The following is an 18,558-nucleotide window of genomic DNA, read 5'->3' on the forward strand; positions in this document are numbered from 1 at the left end:
CATAGAAAAGTTGTGTAAGAACTTACCATACCCATAGATGTCCTCTTCCATGTTGCAGTATTCCTTCTCTCCCACCATTCCCCCTTCTTAACCTTGCACTTGCTCTACTCGTCTCAGGGGCAGGCTATGTCCCTCAGAACTGGCTCTGTCTGAGACTTTTAATTGGTTCTGAGGTCTGGTGCGTGCTGATGTCACCTTTATGGCTCACGTACCTGCCTCTCCGTCAGACGTCTGCAGCAAGAGGGCCTGAAAAAGCTTTGGAAACCTGGCCAGACAAGCTGAACGGAAGAAGGGTAAACCCACTTGTAGAATACTGCAACATGGAAGAGAAAAACATCTATGGATGTCCTTCATGGATGCATCTGCAGTCATAACAACTGGGTTGTCCTGTCGTCAGGCAGCCCTTCAGTCGGCCGGATTCCAAAGTCTGGGTCCGGCTTCGGCTGATGTCGCACTTCACCCGACATCATCTCTGTTGGTCTTCGGGTATAAAAGCATCAGCCGACGCCATTTTCCTCAGTCTTTCTTGCCGCGTGGCGCCCGAAGCAGAAGCTGTTCGCAAGTGCCGGTCGGATCCAGAGATTACTTCTACCGAATACTACTTCGAAGACTTCTAAAGCTAAGTACCCCGTTGGGGACTCTTTCTTGCCTCAGCCGATGTCAGAAAAAGTTAATAATTGCTTATCCTGTGGGAAACAAATACCTCATAAAGATTTCCACTCTTATTGCCTGCCTTGTTTAGGCCCAGCCCACGACGTAGCAGCCTGTTCGACCTGTGCTTCTTTCAACCGACGAACGCTTAGGCGTCGGTCGGAGTTTGCAGAACAGTTTTTCGGTTCTGATTTTGCATACATTATGCCGTCGGATTCTCCGACTACCCAATCTGCCAAAAAACGCAAAGATAAAGACTGACACTCGCGGTCCGCGGTTTCGGCCGAAACCATGGTTAAGCAAACCGCGAGTGTCTCGGTTTCGGCCGAAACCGAGAAAACTGATCAAAGTTCAGCTGAACCTATTCCTTCAACTGAGGCCCCTGCTACAACTCTTGAATCGGCCTCAGACATTTTATCCACTACGGTGGTTGACTTATCAGACACCATTCCCTTGGATGTCTCTACCCCAGCACGTGGTGCTGCTAGGCCTCCAGCAGCCATGTCCATTAAGGCCTTCGCCAGGGCTAAAGCAGCCAAGACTACTAAAACAGTGCCTGTAAAACCCCTCACATCCAGGCCCTCTTCTAGTTCTCAAATGCTTACTTTGGCAGAAGATTTAATTTCATTAATTAGAGGATCTCAATCTCACCCAGACAGGGCCTCTCAGCCCCCAGAGAAGAGACCTAGGGTAGAGCCCCCTGAGCCAGTGTCCTCTGATGATTCTGCTGATGAATCAGACATAACTGACCAGCCAGAGGCTCCCTTCTCCAATTTTGAAGATTCTGATGCTGAAGAATCCATTCCAGCTGCTTCCCCACCAGAAGAATTCTCCTTTGGGGAAACCTTGCATGCCATGCGAGAGCAGTTCCAATGGCAGCAACAGGATTTTTCAGACTTCATTAAAAGACTTAGGACCTTTCTGCACCTCCCACAGCACAGGCCCTTAGCTATACCTCCTGTTCTCTCTGTGGTGGATGATGCTTTCAATGATGTTTGCTCCGCTCCAGATTCTTTACCACCAGCCCCTGCCAAACCAGACAGATTTTACAGGGTACCAGATACTCATCACCACCTTTACAAGGCCCCACTTGCAGACCCAGAAACTATATCCCAGGGTCCCAAGGCAGTAGCCGCGACCATAGCTAAAAACAATATTCCTTCTGAAAGGGAAGCAAGGTCATTAGACAGATGGGGTAAAAAGGTCTACACTTCAGCTACTCTCTCAGCTAGAGCTTTAAACTGTCAGTTTCACATGATACAATACCAAGAGTTTATGCTTGATCAGTTAACTAAAAAACTAACCACTGATGAATCTCTTGATAAGAAATATGTATTAGAAATGGTAAATAACATACAACAGGTTAGCAACCATTCCTTAAAATGTGGCTATGATGCACTGGAGGCTTCATTTAGATCAACCATGACTGGCACAGTGATAAGAAGGCATGCATGGCTAAATGAGCAAGCTTTACCGGATCATGTTAAAGCTAAGTTGCTAGATGCTCCTATGGACAAGACAAGTTTGTTTGGTACACCTGCCCAGCAGGTTATGAAGAAAATGGAAGAAAAGGCAAAATCTGTTCAAACTGTTAAAGATTTCTTGCAGGTTCAACCCCCAAGGTTTAGCAGGAACTGGCCTGCCAAAAATTGGTCCTTTCCTGACTCCACAAAATTTCAAAGGGGCAGGAATAGACGTTCCAGAGGCAGAAACCAATCCAGAGGAGGTGCCTACAGAGGACGACAGTGGCAAGGTAACAACAGAGGCACAGACACAGCCACTGCCACTACATCAGCACAACCACAGTGACTTAACCCTAAATCCACCTACCAGGGAACAAATAGCAGCTCCTCTAGGCGGAAAGTTAACCTTATTTTCAAAGAACTGGCACTACATAACAAAAGACAAGTGGATTTTACAAACCATAGATCAAGGTTACCGGTTTCACTTCCACACTTTACCAGTCAAAAGAGGAATGCCAAATCTACCTCCAAATCAAAAAACAGAGGCTCTACACCAGATAATGCAGTTAGCAAACATGAGAGCTGTGGAAAGAGTGCCAACAGCAGAGCAAGGAAAGGGGTTCTACTCCAGACTATTCCTAGTTCCAAGAAAGGAAAAAGTTGGAGACCAATTCTCGACCTGTCCACCTTAAATACATACATCATTGTCCCAAAATTCAAAATGCTGACCCTACAGCAACTTCTTCCCATGCTGGGCAAGGAGTCTTGGCTGGTAACTCTAGATCTCAAGGAGGCATACCTGCACGTCCCCATTCGACCAATCTGCAGAAGATACCTCAGATTTCTTGCAGGATCAGAGCACTATCAATTCTCAGCATTGCCCTTTGGCTTATCTACTGCCCAGAGTATTCACAAAATGCCTGGCATCAGTAATCGCCCATTGCAGACTACAGGGAATTCAAATTTACCCATACCTGGACGACTGCCTGCTACAAGGGGACAACAAAAGCAAGCTGACAACAGATTTACAAAGGGTCATTTACTTGCTACAAGCACTGGGATACACAGTCAATTTACAAAAGTCAAGGCTGATACCATCCCAAACAAGGACATTCTTGGGCGGAATTGGACACAGTAAAACAAATGGCATTCCTGACTACAGAAAAACAAAAAGAACTTCCTCTTTACTTCTTGGCACTAACAAAACTGAACAAGTTAACAGCAAGAAAAGTACTGCAGGCCTTGGGCTTCATGGCATCATGCATAATCTTGGTCCCATTTGCCAGACTACATATGAGAAAACTACAGTGGTACCTAAAGAATTTATGGTCCCAACACAGACACAGCCTAGAAACAGAAATCCCACTAATTCCATGCTTAAAACAAGAGTTCCTATGGTGGGCTCAGGCATGCCAGTCAAACCCAGGCCTACCCTTTCGCAGATGTCAAGCAAGCCAGACCATCACAACAGATGCTTCAGACCTAGGATGGGGGGCCCACATGCTGGACAAATGCGTGCAAGGATTGTGGACACAGGATCAACTTCACCTGCACATCAACCTAAAAGAAATGCTGGCAGCAAAACTGGCAATCCAAAAGTTCAAACCATTTCTCAAAGAGGGCCAGTTGATAAGGACAGACAACACCACAGTCATGTGGTACATCAACAAACAGGGAGGCACTCATTCATACCCCCTATGCAGAATGACTTTGGAGCTGTGGACCCTGGCACTCAGCTACAACATCCAGTTACAGGCAATATTTGTACCGGGGAAAGACAATACTCTAGCAGACATATTAAGCAGAACCACTTCGGATGCCCACGAATGGAAGCTGCACCCGGACATCTTCAAGACCATCTCAAAGAAATGGGGAATGCCTCAGATAGATCTATTCGCATCACCGCTCAATCACCAGCTCGAAAAATTCTGCACAAGGACATTCCACCCACTAGCATGGAAAGTGGATTCGCTCTCCTTCAGCTGGAAAGGCCTAACAGCATATGCATTCCCACCTCTTCCCTTGATACACAAAGTACTACTAAAAATCAAGGAAGAACGTCCAAGGATAATCCTGATAGCTCCAAACTGGCCAAGACAACACTGGTACCCACTGCTGAGGAGCATGTCTCTGAACAATATGTGGCCAATACCCCTGATGCCTTTGATGTTAACACAGAACAACTACAGCATCATACATCCAAACCTAAAAACGTTGCAACTGACTGCATGGAACATCACATAGCAGCAGCTAATCCAGAACTTTCCCAAAGAGTTAAAGACATTATTCTTGAAGCACGCAGACCTTCAACAAGAAGGAACTATGCTGGAAAATGGAAAAGGTTTGTCATTTGGAGTACGGAAAGAGGAAAAGATGTGTCAAACATAGATATGCCTAACATTCTGGAGTATCTGGCCGAACTTCTTCATTCAGGCCTGTCCTACTCCTCCATCAAGATACATGCATCAGCTATTTCAGCAGAATACAGCTTTGATCCACCTGTTTTTCGCACCCTTTGCTCAGGCAGTTCCTCAGAGGAATCAAGAATGCAAAACCTCCAAGGAAACCACCATTACCAGCTTGGGACTTAAACTTTGTGCTAGAAAAGTTGACACTATCACCGTTTGAACCAGCAGCAACAGCAGACCTACAACACCTGTCATGGAAAACTGCTTTCCTACTGGCAATTACTTCAGCAAGGAGGGTTTCAGAACTACAGGCCTTAATGGCAGTGCAACCCTTCCTAATCTTCCACCAAGATAGTGTCCATGAGGACTAATCCTACATTTATGCCCAAGGTGGTATCCAGAGTGTCTTTAAACCAGGCAATCCACCTACCTACCTTCTTTCCCAACCCACAAAACAGAGGGAAAGAATACTGCATACCTTGGATGTACATAGACAGCTACGCTACTACTTGGACAGAACAAAAAATAGCAGAAAGACTGACCAACTTTTTGTAGCCTATGCAACAGGAAGGGAAGGAAAAGCTATTTCCAAACAGACAATCTCCAAATGGATAGGAAATTGCATACGATTCTGTTACTCCTTCCATGGAAAACCAATTCCACAGAACATAAGACCTCATTCTACAAGGGCAACAGCCACTACCACAGCCTTCTTACGAGGAGTGGCAACCAAAGACATTATTGAGGCGGCTACTTGGACCTCCGTGCATACATTTGCCAAGCATTATAATTTGCCTCTATATTCCAGATCCCGAGCAGGGTTTGCCACTGCTGTACTGCAAGGGATCCTAAACACACCATAATCTACTTTTATCCTCCTCCCCTAGTTGGCTATGGTATTCTACCCAGTTGTTATGACTGCAGATGCATCCATGAAGGACGTAGTACAGTTTTGTACCTACCCTAAATGTAGATGTCCGAACTGGATAGCATCTGCAGTCAGGATTACCCTCCCTCCTTTCCCCTCTGTGGTACTCCTAGGGTGTTTACCCTCCTAATAGCTAGCTGGTAGGGGGGAGTCTTTTATGGTGTATTTGTTTGTATATATGTACATACATGCTTATTGTTGTGTTTACCTCTATCCTTTTGGAAACATTGGCATCTATCCAAATTTTAGCCTTCAAGAGGGCTACTGGCATCTGGGGCAAGAAACACTGAGGAAAATGGCGTCGGCTGATGCTTTTATACCCGAAGACCAACAGAGATGACGTCGGGTGAAGTGCGACATCAGCCGAAGCCGGACCCGGACTTTGGAATCCGGCCGACTGAAGGGCTGCCTGACGACAGGACAACCCAGTTGTTATGACTGCAGATGCTATCCAGTTCGGACATCTACATTTATGGTAGGTACAAAACTGTACTTTATGGCAAGTTCTTAAACATTTCTTTCTTGTGTGCCTTTCCACCAATATCCAGGGCACTTCATAGATTCAGAAAGAATCCCCCAAGATCATTGTGGTCAGGCAGCTCTGGTTCTCCCTTTTGGAAATGACCATGGGCAGTTACCAGAAGCTTACTCAGACTGGTTCTAGATGCACAAGACCAGGGGTGTCAACACACCTTGACATAAAACTGCCTGGATGATACAGTCTTAATTCCTTTTAGGCAGTTGTTTTCTGAGGACATGCATCAGGTATTGGAGGAAAGAAAGCCTGCTACTAGAAAATCCTTTATCAAACAAAAGGTTTTCTAGTTGGTGCCAACAACATATAACTAGCACCTATTCAGGTCTAGATGTCCTTCAAGGATGCATCTGCAGTCCTAACATATGGGTTGTCCTGCCTCAGGCAGCCCTTCGGTCGGCCGGATTCCAAAGTCTGGGTCTGGCCTCGGCTGATGTCGCACTTCACCCGACGTCGTAGCTGCTGTGAATTGGGTATAAAGGCATAAGCCAACGCCATTTTCCTCAGTCTTTCTTGCCGCGCGGTGCCCGAAGCAGAAGCTGTTCGCAAGTGCCGGTCGGTCAGATCCAGAGATTTCTACTACCGAAGACTTCTAAAAAGCTAAGTACCCCGTTGGGGACTCTTTCTTGCCTCAGCCGATGTCAGAAAAAGTAAATAATTGTTTAACTTGTGGGAAACAAATACCTCATAAGGATTTCCACTCTTACTGCCTTCCTTGCTTAGGCCCAGACCACGACGTATCAGCTTGTCTAGCCTGTGCTTCCTTCAACCGACGGACACTTAGACGTCGGTCGGAGTTTGCAGAGGAGTTTTTTGGTCCTGCTTTCGCTTACAAAATGCCGTCGGAGACTCCGACTTCACAATTAGCTAAAAAGCGTAAGGAAAAGGACCGACACTCGCGGCCCGTGGTTTCGGCCGAAACCACGGTTAATTCAACCGCGAGTGTCTCGGTTTCGGCTGAAACCGACTCCTCGGTTCTTCCTTCGGCCGAAAGCATGCCTCCGATAGCCGAGGCCTCACACAGCATGGCTGAATCTGCTACTGAAATAACCCCTGCTGTAGCAGCCACCCAGGATTTATCAGATACTATTCCTTTAGACATATCTACCCCTGCACGTGGAGCTGCTAGGCCCCCTGCATCTATGTCTATCAAGGCTTTTTCTAGGGCTAAAGCAGCTAAATCTTCTAAGGCCTTGCCTGCTAAAACCCCCTCACACAGGCCTACCTCTAGTTCCCAAATGCTCAGCCTGGCTGAGGATCTCATTTCTTTGATCAGGGGATCCCAACCTCACCCAGACAGGGCTTCTCAACCCCCTTCAGAGAAGAGGCCTAGAGCAGTGCCCCCGGATCCTGTTTCTACAGACTATTCCTCGGATGATTCAGAAAACTCGGATCCTCCAGAAGGCCCATATTCTCCTTATGAGGATTCTGATGCACAAGACTCCATTCCTTCTGCCTCTCCTCCTGAGGAATTTTCTTTTGGGGAAACCTTACATGCTATGAGAGAGCATTTTCAATGGCAGGGCCAGGATTTTTCAGATTCAAGGAAAAGGCTAAGGACCTTTTTACATTTACCACAGCATAGGCCTTTAGCCATTCCTCCAGTACTTACAGTTGTTGATGATGCATATAATGATGCTTGTACTGCCCCTGACTCTCTTCCCCCGGCCCCTGCCAAGCCCAGCAGATATTACAGGGTCCCGGACACACACTTTCACTTGTATAAGGCTCCTATTGCAGATCCTGAAACCATTTCACAGGGCCCCAAAGCTGTCGCAGCTGCCTCTGCCAAAAACCCCCTCCCCTCTGAAAGAGAATCTAGAGCATTAGAGAGATGGGGTAAAAAAGTTTATACTTCTGCTACTCTTTTGGCTAGGGCCTTAAACTGTCAATTCCACATGATTCAGTATCAGGAATTTTTGTTAGACCAGCTAAATAAAAAACTGTCCTCTCCTGAACCTATAGACCATAAGTCCCTTCAGGATTTGGTACATAACACTCAGCAGGTCAGTAATCATTCCTTAAAATGCAGCTATGATGCACTGGAGGCTTCCTTTAGATCAGCTATGACTGGAACAGTGATTAGAAGGCATGCATGGTTAAAAGAGCAATCCTTACCAGACCATGTAAAGTCAAAGCTTCTAGATGCTCCCATGGAGAAACAGTTTGTTTGGCTCCCCTGCACAGCAAGTGCTAAAGAAGGTGGAAGAAAAAGCAAAATCGGTCCAAACAGTCAAGGATTTCTTACAGGTCCAGCCTCCGAGGTTTAGTAGAAATTGGCCTTCGAAGAATTGGTCCTTTCCAGACACCTCCAGAGCACAGAGAGGCAGAAATAGGCGCCCAAGAGGCAGAGGTCAATCCAGAGGTTCCTACAGGGGACGTCAGTGGCAGCCTAACAACCAGAGAAGTACTGCCACAGATCCAGCTACGACCACTTCCACAGGTCAGGCACAATGACTTGTCTGATACCGCCTACCAGGGAACAACTGGAAGCACCCTTAGGCGGAAAGCTAGCCTTATTCTCCGTAAACTGGCATTACATTACAGGAGACAAATGGATTTTACAGACAATAGACAAAGGCTACAGGTTTCACTTCCACACTCTACCAAAAAAGAGAGGAAAGCCAAACCTACCACCAAACCAAAAAACAAACGCTCTAGAACAAATCAACCATCTACTAAGGATGAGAGCTATAGAAAAGGTACCTCCTATGGAACAAGGGCAAGGATTTTACTCCAGACTTTTCCTGGTACCAAGAAAAGAAAACCAATGGAGGCCTATTCTCGACTTGTCCGCTCTGAACACATATCTCATTGTTCCAAAATTCAAAATGCTGACCCTACAGCAACTTCTTCCCATGCTGGGCAAGGAGTCTTCGCTGGTGACTCTAGATCTCAAGGAGGCATACCTGCACGTTCCTATACGACCAGATTGCAGAAGATCCCTCAGATTTCTTGCAGGATCAGAGCATTATCAATTCTCAGCATTGCCCTTTGGCTTATCTACTGCGCCCAGAGTATTCACGAAATGCCTGGCATCAGTAATTGCTCATTGCAGGCTTCAGGGAATTCAGATTTATCCATACCTGGACGACTGCCTAATACAAGCGGACAACAAGACCAAATTAACAAAAGATTTGGAAAAGGTTATACAACTACTGCAAGCCCTGGGATACACAGTCAACATGAAAAAGTCAAGGCTGGTACCATCCCAAAGGATAACATTCTTGGGTGCAGAACTGGACACATCAAATCAGATGGCATATCTCACAGCAGAAAAGCAAAAGCAACTTCCACTCTATTTCTTGGCATTAACAACACAGAACCAGCTTACAGCAAGGAAAGTCCTGCAAGCCCTGGGTTACATGGCATCCTGCATAATATTGATTCCACATGCCAGGCTGCATATGAGAAAGTTGCAATGGTACCTAAGGAATGTATGGTCTCAACACAAGCACAGTCTAGAAGCCCAGATTCCAATAATACCATGCCTGAAACAAGAATTCCTGTGGTGGGCTCAGGCCTGTCAGTTGAACAGAGGACTGCCTTTCCACAAACCTCACCCAAGCCAGACTATCACCACGGACGCCTCAGACCTAGGCTGGGGGGCACACATGGTGGGCAAGTGTATACAAGGCCTATGGACACAAGACCAGCTGAACCTACACATAAATCAAAAGAGATGCTGGCAGTGAAACAGGCACTTCAGACATTCGGACCTTTTCTTCAACAGGGTCATTTGCTGATAAGGACGGACAACACCACAGTCATGTGGTATATCAACAAACAGGGAGGCACTCATATCCTCTATGCCGGATGGCAATGGACCTGTGGAATGTGACCCTGAACCTCAACATTCAACTCCAGGCCAAATTTGTGCCAGGAAAAGAAAATATACTAGCAGACACCTTAAGCAGAACTACCACGGATGCCCACGAATGGATGCTGCATCCGGACATCTTCAAAACCATTACAAAGAAATGGGGACTACCAGAAATAGACCTGTTCGCATCCCCACACAACCACCAATTGAGGAAATTCTGCACAAGGACATACCACCCACTTGCTTGGAAGGTGGACTCCCTATCCTTCAGTTGGGAAAACCTGACAGCATATGCATTCCCACCTCTTCCTTTGATGCACAAAGTGCTACTGAAGATCAAAGATCATCACCCAAGGATCATCCTGATAGCCCCAGACTGGCCGAGGCAGCATTGGTACCCGCTACTGAGGAGCTTGTCTCGGACACACGCATGGCCTCTACCTCTAGTTCCTTTACTGCTAACACAGAACAACTACAAGATCCTACATCCAAACTTGAAAGCACTACAGCTAGCTGCTTGGAATATTACATAAAGCAAAATAACCCAGATTTATCTCCGAGGGTTAAAGACATTATCCTGGAGGCTCGCAGACCCTCCACAAGGAAGACTTATTCAGCCAAATGGAAAAGATAACTCATTTGGAGTGCAGCAAAAGGAGAAAATGTATCATTAGCAAACATAGCTAACATCCTGGAATACTTAGCAGAACTTTTCCACAATGGCCTGTCTTACTCCTCCATAAGATTCATGCATCAGCAATTTCAGCAGAATACAACATGGATCCTCCAGTCTTCTCTCATCCTCTACTCAGGCAGTTTCTGAGAGGAATTAAAAATGTAAAGCCTCCAAGGAAGCCACCATTGCCTACATGGGACCTTAACTTTGTGTTGGAAAAGTTAACACTTCCCCCTTTCGAACCAGCAGCAACAGCAGAATTACAATTCTTATCTTGGAAAACTGCTTTCCTGCTTGCAATCACTTCAGCAAGAAGAGTTTCTGAATTACAGGCATTAATGGCAGTACAGCCCTTCCTTATCTTCCATCAGGATAGAGTGTCCTTGAGAACTAACCCTACTTTTATGCCAAAAGTGGTCTCCAGGGTATCATTGAACCAAGCAATCCATCTACCAACATTCTTCCCCAACCCACAGAACAGGGGGGAAAGACTATTACATACCTTGGATGTGCACAGGCAATTGCGCTACTATCTGGACAGAACCAAGACCAACAGAAAAACTGACCAGCTTCTGGTAGCATATGCAACAGGAATGGAAGGAAGAGCAATTTCAAAAGACAATCTCAAAATGGATAGGAAATTGCATTAGATTTTGTTACTCTTTTCATGGAAAGACATCTCCAGAAAACATCAGACCTCACTCCACAAGGGCTACAGCCACTACTACAGCTTTCCTACGAGGAGTGGCTACCAAAGACATTTTAGAAGCTGCTACTTTGAGCTCCGTGCATACATTTGCCAAGCATTATAATCTACCTTTATACTCCAGATCCCGAGCAGGTTTTGCAACTGCTGTTTTGCAAGGGATCTTAGCTACACCATAATCATCTTGGTGCCTCCTCCCCCAGTTTGGCCATGGTATTCTACCCATATGTTAGGACTGCAGATGCATCCTTGAAGGACATAGTACAGTTTTGTGCCTACCATAAATGTAGATGTCCGAGAGGTATGCATCTGCAGTCAGGATTACCCACCCTCCTTCTCCTCTGTGGTACTCCTAGGGTATTTGCCCATCTTGTAGCTAGCTGGGGGAATCAATTATGGTGTATTTGTTTGTATATATGTATATACATGTTTATATTGTTTGCTGTCTACTGTTTGGAATCATTTGCATTTATCCAAATTTAGCCTTCCTAGAGGGCACCTGGCATCTGGGGCAAGAAACAGAGGAAAATGGCGTCGGCTGATGCCTTTATACCCAATTCACAGCAGCTATGACGTCGGGTGAAGTGCGACATCAGCCGAGGCCAGACCCAGACTTTGGAATCCGGCCGACCGAAGGGCTGCCTGAGGCAGGACAACCCATATGTTAGGACTGCAGATGCATACCTCTCGGACACCTACATTTATGGTAGGTACAAAACTGTACTTTGTGTAGACTTAACATAAATGTAGATGTTTGAGTGTATTCACTGTTGTAGTCCTGGTTTCCCTCCCTCTAGCCCCCTTGCCCCCCCCCCCGTGTTATTACTCGCCCCTTTCGGGGTTATTGATATTTGTATTTACTTTTTACTAGTGGTGTTTTCCCGACCATACCATAGCTCCCCATTTGGGGGACTTATGACTTTTGAGGCAAGAAAAAGTGATGTAATGGCATCGGCTGCTTGGTTTTATACCCCCTGACGTCAGTCCTGGATTGACAGCAACCAACGCAGAAATACTAAGTCTCTGGTATTTGGGCCGACTGAGGGCTACCTGCAGGCAGATAACCCAAGTGTGATGACTGCAACAGTGAATACACTAACATCTACATTTATGCTAAGTGTACTCCACTGTACTTGGCTCCCAGTTATAAAATTAGAACTGCAAACTAATGTGGGGGAATTGCCTTATACTGTGCCATATATGATACGAGAGAGAGAGATTACTCCAGACATACTTTTAGTGTGGTTTTGCTTTTCTTATGTCTGGTTTTATCTGATGTTGAAGCCTTCCTAGAAATGATGTGAACTTAAGTTTTTTGTATTGGGTTAAAATTCTTGCATTTTTCCTCCCAAGGTGAAAACTCAGGGCCCTATCCTTACAAATGGAGGCAAGAACCCAGTTATGGAGCTGAATGAAAAGATAAGAGGGCTTCGGTATGATCTGGTAACTGAAACTGGAACAAGCAATGATAAACGTTTTGTAATGGAGGTAAGAAATGGAACTGAGTTTTGCTGTTCTTGGAGGTTTTTGCATTTTAAGTAGCAATAGTCTGCAGCCAGTATTAGAAAAATTTTGATTTGAATGTGTTGACCGTTTGTGTATCTGTTAGCCAGAAGAATGATGGGGAGAACTTGCCTTTTTGGTCTTGTGCATGTAATAGAATAAAGTAACAATGCAGCTGTTAGAGTAATATTTGTTCACTTGCCATTTTTAATTGTACAGTTGATTTTTTTTTGGAGGGGGGGGGGGCAAAAAAGTGTAGACCACTTTTGTCTACCTGTTGTCCTCTGCCACAGAAGTGCTGGCTTTGAAACAATTGATCAGTCCCAAATAATATATCTCTGTTGCAGTATCCCTTATGTAAGGGATCTCCTGCCAAGGATAGCCCTAAGTCTTTAGTATTTACAGGCACCGTACATCATATGTATGCTCCCCGTGCAAGGAGTAGGGCATAAAGATGTACAGACGGAAACACTCCAGAACTTTGCCGCCAGTCCGAATGCCATCATTATATGTTTGTCTGAATGCCTTTATGTGCCGGCTACCAAGTTGGTTTTAGATGAATGCCCAGTTGGGGTTCTTGTCTTTCTCTCATTTTAATAGTGTTTGTTTCATATCATCCAGAAAGGGAAAATGTCAGTGTGGGAGGCAGATTCCGCATAAAGATTGTCACGATTAGAGTCCTCTTCTGTCTGAGTGCTTCCAACAACGTTACACAGTGTTTTATCTGCCAAGCGTTTGTCCAAAACCCTACATAGTCACCTTTCCTTGTCTATTTACCTTAAAAACCAGCATCTTAAGCTGTTGGTGTAGTGTGCTATTTGAGTCTTCCCATCCTAAAAGTTGGTGTCTACCAAAAAAGGTGATTCAGGTGTGTCCAGCCTAGATGTCTCACTGAGACTGTTGAAAACCAAAAGGCTTGTCTGGTTGTTGCCTCTGATTCCTCTGCTGTAACCCCATCGGAGACCGGCATGGGCTCTGACTTCTTGCACATCCTCCGAGGCTTTCCAGTTGCTGAGGGGGAACTTCAGCTGATTATATCTGAGTACCTGAGAGGGATTCTTTAGACCGTAGTGAAGGGAGATCCCTACTATGCTGAGTGATACGGGACTGACCTTCCCAGGGTTTTTCTTTTAGATGTCTCCCAGAAAAATAAACTGGAATCTAGGCACATTTCTCCTGCAGATAAGGATCCCTGGATAGAATGGCAGGATTTTACTGCCCTTTCTCTAGTTCTGGCTGCTTTCTTGATGCCTTTTCAGCAACTTCTGTAACCTCCTGATTCTCAGACCCCAGATCCTAAGAAGCTTGAAAGGTACCAGATTGTCATTTTGTGTGTAAATCCTGTTTTGATGATCCTTCAGTGGGGTGTGTCTCCTCTAGCCAACCATGTAGGCTGTTGCCCTCTACCAAGTTGCTTCCTTCAGACAATGACAGTAGGGCCATGGAGAGGCTGGGCAAAAATATGCTGCCATCCTGTCCTTTAGGGCTGTTGATTACCAGACTAGAGACCAAGTATGATTTAGTCCTTTTTCAGGTAATTTGAGCTTCCTGATTGAGTGGAAACAGTCCACCCTTTCCTTGTTCGTTCCATCTCTGAAGTTGCCCACTACTAAAGTGCAGATGTTAATCGTGCATACAGCTGCAGTCATAACAGATGGGTTATCCTGCCGTCAGGCGGGTCCTCGGTCGGCCGAATTCCAAAGTCTAGGTCCGGTATCGGTTGTCTCTTCCTCTCTGACAGTGCGGCAGGGGTATAAGAGGCAGCCGACGCCATTTTCTTCAGTCTTTCTTGCCACGCGGTGCCCGAAGCAGAAGCAGTTCAAGTGCCGGTCGGCCAGCTCCTGAGATTTATGAAAGCATTTCAGCCGAGGTCTTCTAGAAAACTAAGTACCCCGTTGGGGAAACTTTTCTTGCCTCAGACCGATGTCAGACAGTTAATAATTGCATTTCATGTGGGAAGCAAATACCGCATAAGGATTTCCACTCTTACTGTATACCTTGATTAGGCCCAGACCACGACGTCTCGGCCTGCCATTTTTGTGCTAGATTCAACAAACGCACTATTAAGCGTCGGGCGGAGTTTGCCCTTCACTTTTTTGGCAAAATATTTAATTATATTATGTCATCGGATACTCCGACTCCAGTTTTGAGCAAAAAACGCAAAGATAAGGACCGGCATACGAGGTCCGCACCACCTACTGATACCACGCTAAGGCGCCTACGCAGCCCCTGAGTACCGATGACAATGCATCACCAGTGTCTTCAGTACCCAAGGTCGCAGGCTCCTCGGCCCCCATTCCTACTACAGATACCGACGCCACTCCTGGCGGGGAAACTCAGAATTTAGACAGGCCTGCCACTTCTCAAGGGGTCTTCAGGCCTTCCTCTTTCTCTATTAAAGCCTTCACTAAATCTAAAACGGCCGTGAAAACCAAAAAACAGGTTCCGCAGACACCCTCTCAAGGCACCATGCCTAAAAAACAGATGCTTAAAATGGCTGAGGATTTGATTACTCTTATCAGGGGTTCTCAACCCCCCTCTGACAAAAGGCCCAGATTAGAGGAAGACTACCCTTCCTCAGATCAAGCTTCTATTACCTCAGAACTATCTGAGGACCAGGATTGTGCCTATTCTCCATTAGAAGACTCTGATGCAGAGGAGTCTGATCCCTCGGTCTCCCCCCCGAGGGCTTCTCTTTTGGGGAAACGCTGCATACATTGAGGGAACACTTTCACTGGGAAGGCCAAGATTACTCAGATTCCAAGAAAAGGCTTGGGGAATTTCTTCTGCTCCCCCAGCATAGGCCTCTGGCTATCCCTCCTGTTTTAGATATATTGGATGATGTGTACACAGAAGCCAGCCTTAATCCTGATTCTTTGCCTCCAGCTCCTATTAAACCAGACAGGTATTACCGGGTTCCTGATACTCACCAGTTCCTATATAAAAGCCATACTGCTGACCCAGAAACTATTTCACAGGGTCCCAAGGGAATTAAGGCCTCTACTGCTAAAAACCTATTACCTTCGGAGAGAGATTCCAGATCTTTAGAAAGGTGGGGGGAATAGGTGTACACCTCGGCCACTTTAACCATGAGGGCATTAAACTGTCAGTTCCATATGTTAAAGTATCAACAGTTTTTGATATCTCAGCTGAAAAGCAAAATGACACAACCAAAACAACCAGATTTAAGAGGTGCAGGATTTGTTGCATGGTGCAGAGCAAGTGGGTAAACATACCTTGCAGTGTGGTTTTGATGCTTTAGAGGCCTCATGTAGAGCTGCTGTTACGGGGTCTGTTATAAGTAGGCATGCTTGGCTCAAAGAGCAAACCTTACCAGATCATGTCAAAGCTAAATTATTAGATGCACCTCTTCAAAAAGATGTATTGTTTGGTGTTAAAGCAGAGGAGGTGCTAAAGAAAATGGAGGAAAAAGCGAAATCAATGCAAACAGTGAAAGATTTCCTGCAGGTACAGCCTCCACGTTTCAGCAGAAAATGGCCTTCAAAAAATTGGTCCTTTCCAGCCATGGACAGACCTCAAAGGGGCAGATACAGGCGTTCAAGGGGTAGAGGGCAACCTCAAGGATCTTTGAGCCAGACAGTGGCAAGCACCAACACCAAGAGGTGGAGAAGATAGATCACAGTCTTTTAGAAAACAGACACAATGACTTCCCCCTACACCTGCTAAGCAAAGCTTTAATGGCAGCACCTTTGGGCGGAAAACTGACATTCTCAAAAAAATGGCATATTGTTACAAAAGACAAATGGATTCTGGACATTATAGACAGAGGCTACAGGTTCCACTTTCACACCCTTCCAAAAATGAGAGGCATGCCAAACCTGCCACAAAATCAAAGGGCAGAGGAACAAAAAATTTCAGCTCTCATGGACATGAAAGCAATTCAAGAGGTACCTGCAAAAGAACAAGGTCAAGGGGTTTTATTCCAGACTATTCTTGGTACCAAGGAAATACAAAGATTGGAGACCTATCTTAGACCTATCCATCCTAAACGCATATCTACAGGTGCCAAAATTCAAGATGCTCACATTACAGCAGCTTCTTCCCATGCTGGGCAAGGAGTCTTGGATGGTAACATTGGACCTCAAGGAGGCATACCTGCATGTCCCTATCAGACAAGATTGCAGAAGATACCTCAGATTTCTTGCAGGTTCAACCCATTACCAATTCTCTGCATTGCCTTTGGCTTATCTACTTCGCCCAGAGTGTTTACGAAATGCCTGGCATCAGTAATCGCCTTCTGCAGACGACAAGGGATACAAGTCTACCCATATCTGGACGACTGCCTGATCCAAGCGGACAGCAAGGACATACTACTGCAGCACCTGGCGTTTGTGTATCCCAGGAAGTTCAACAGCTTTATTACAGTCAACAAAAAGAAATCAAAACTAATACCCTCTCAACAAATAATTTTCCTGGGTGCCAACTTGGATACAACCACCCAGATGGCCTACCTCACGCCAGATGAGCAAGGGCAACTGTCTCAATACTTCAGAAAAATGGCAACTTTTACACCAGGCTAACTGCAAGGAAAGTCCTGCAGGCTGTGGGATTCATGGCATCTTGCATCCTACTTATCCCATGTGCAAAGCTGCATATGAGGAAACTTCAATGGTACCTAAAAAAACTTATGGTCTCAACACAGCCACAGCTTGGAAACAATTATACCACTCATTCCATGCCTTCAAAAGGAATTTATGTGGTGGGCTCAAGCTTGCCAAAGAAACACAGGTCTTCCTTTGTGTACCTCAAGCAACTCAAATCATCACAACAGATGCCTCAGACTACGCCTGGGGAGCACACATGACAGATCAGTGCATTCAGGGAAAATGGACACAAAGAGAAGCTCCTTCACATCAACCAAAAGGAAATGCTAGCTGTGCAAAAGGCTGTTATGACCTTAAAAGACCTACTGCATCCAGGCCAGCTATTGATAAGGACAGACAACACCACAGTGATGTGGTACATAAACAAACGGGGGAACTCATTCATATACCCCCTGTGCAGGCAAGCCATGACCCTATGGAACACAGCACTGGAATTGAAAATTCAACTACAGGCACAATTCCTGCCAGGGAAGGAAAACACACTGGCAGACAACCTAAGCAGAAATATGACGGATCCACACGAATTGAAGTTGCATCCTCAAATTTTCACAAAGATAACTCTGGCATGGGAACAGCCAGACATAGATCTCTTTGCTACCCACAGACATTGCCAGTTGAAAAAAATTTTGTTCAAGGATCTATCATCCACAGGCCTGGAAAGTGGACGCACTTTCCTTCAGTTGGGCAACGTTGACAGTCTATGCCTTCCCGCCTCTTCCTCTGCTGCCCAAAGTTCTATTAAAAGCCAGAGCAGAGAGGCCGAAAATGATTCTCATTGCTCCTGACTGGCCAAGGCAGCACTGGTATCCGCTCCTGAAGAGCCTGACACATTCTCCACCATGGATCCTACCTCTAGTCCCTCTTCTGTTGTCCCAGCACAACTACAAAACTCTTCACAGCCATATCAAAACTCTAAATCTAGCTGCATGGAGAATTCCTTGATTTCCCAACAGTTTCTCCTCTCCAAGGAGGTGCAGGATGTCATCTTGGAGGCCAGAAGACCTTCTACTAGAAAGGCCTACTCCGCCAAATGGAAACGATTTTGTGCCTGGAATCAAAAGGTGGGACAGAATCCTTGGGTAATAAATATACCTCAAATTTTACAGTACCTAGCTGAGATGTTAAACAATGGACTTTCCTTCTCCTCCATAAAGATCCACGCTTCAGCCATTTCTGCACAATACAACACAGATCCTCCTTTATTCTCTCATCCTCTCTTAAGGCAGTTCCTCAGAGGGGC

General features: G+C 45.7%; 1 protein-coding gene across 1 annotated transcript in view; it reads left to right on the plus strand.

Annotated features, from left to right (window-relative positions):
- Positions 1–18,558, plus strand: part of LOC122790608 — a 1,229,598-nt gene that overhangs the window by 1,025,861 nt on the left and 185,179 nt on the right. The window contains exon 14 of the mRNA XM_044058134.1: positions 12,544–12,678. Within this exon, the coding sequence (XP_043914069.1) occupies positions 12,544–12,678 (135 nt within the window). The remainder of the gene's footprint in view (positions 1–12,543; positions 12,679–18,558) is intronic.

Source organism: Protopterus annectens, chromosome 16.part0 (genome assembly GCF_019279795.1).
Source record: "Protopterus annectens isolate FY-2018-M chromosome 16.part0, PAN1.0, whole genome shotgun sequence".
NCBI classification, from domain to species: Eukaryota; Metazoa; Chordata; order Ceratodontiformes; family Protopteridae; genus Protopterus; species Protopterus annectens.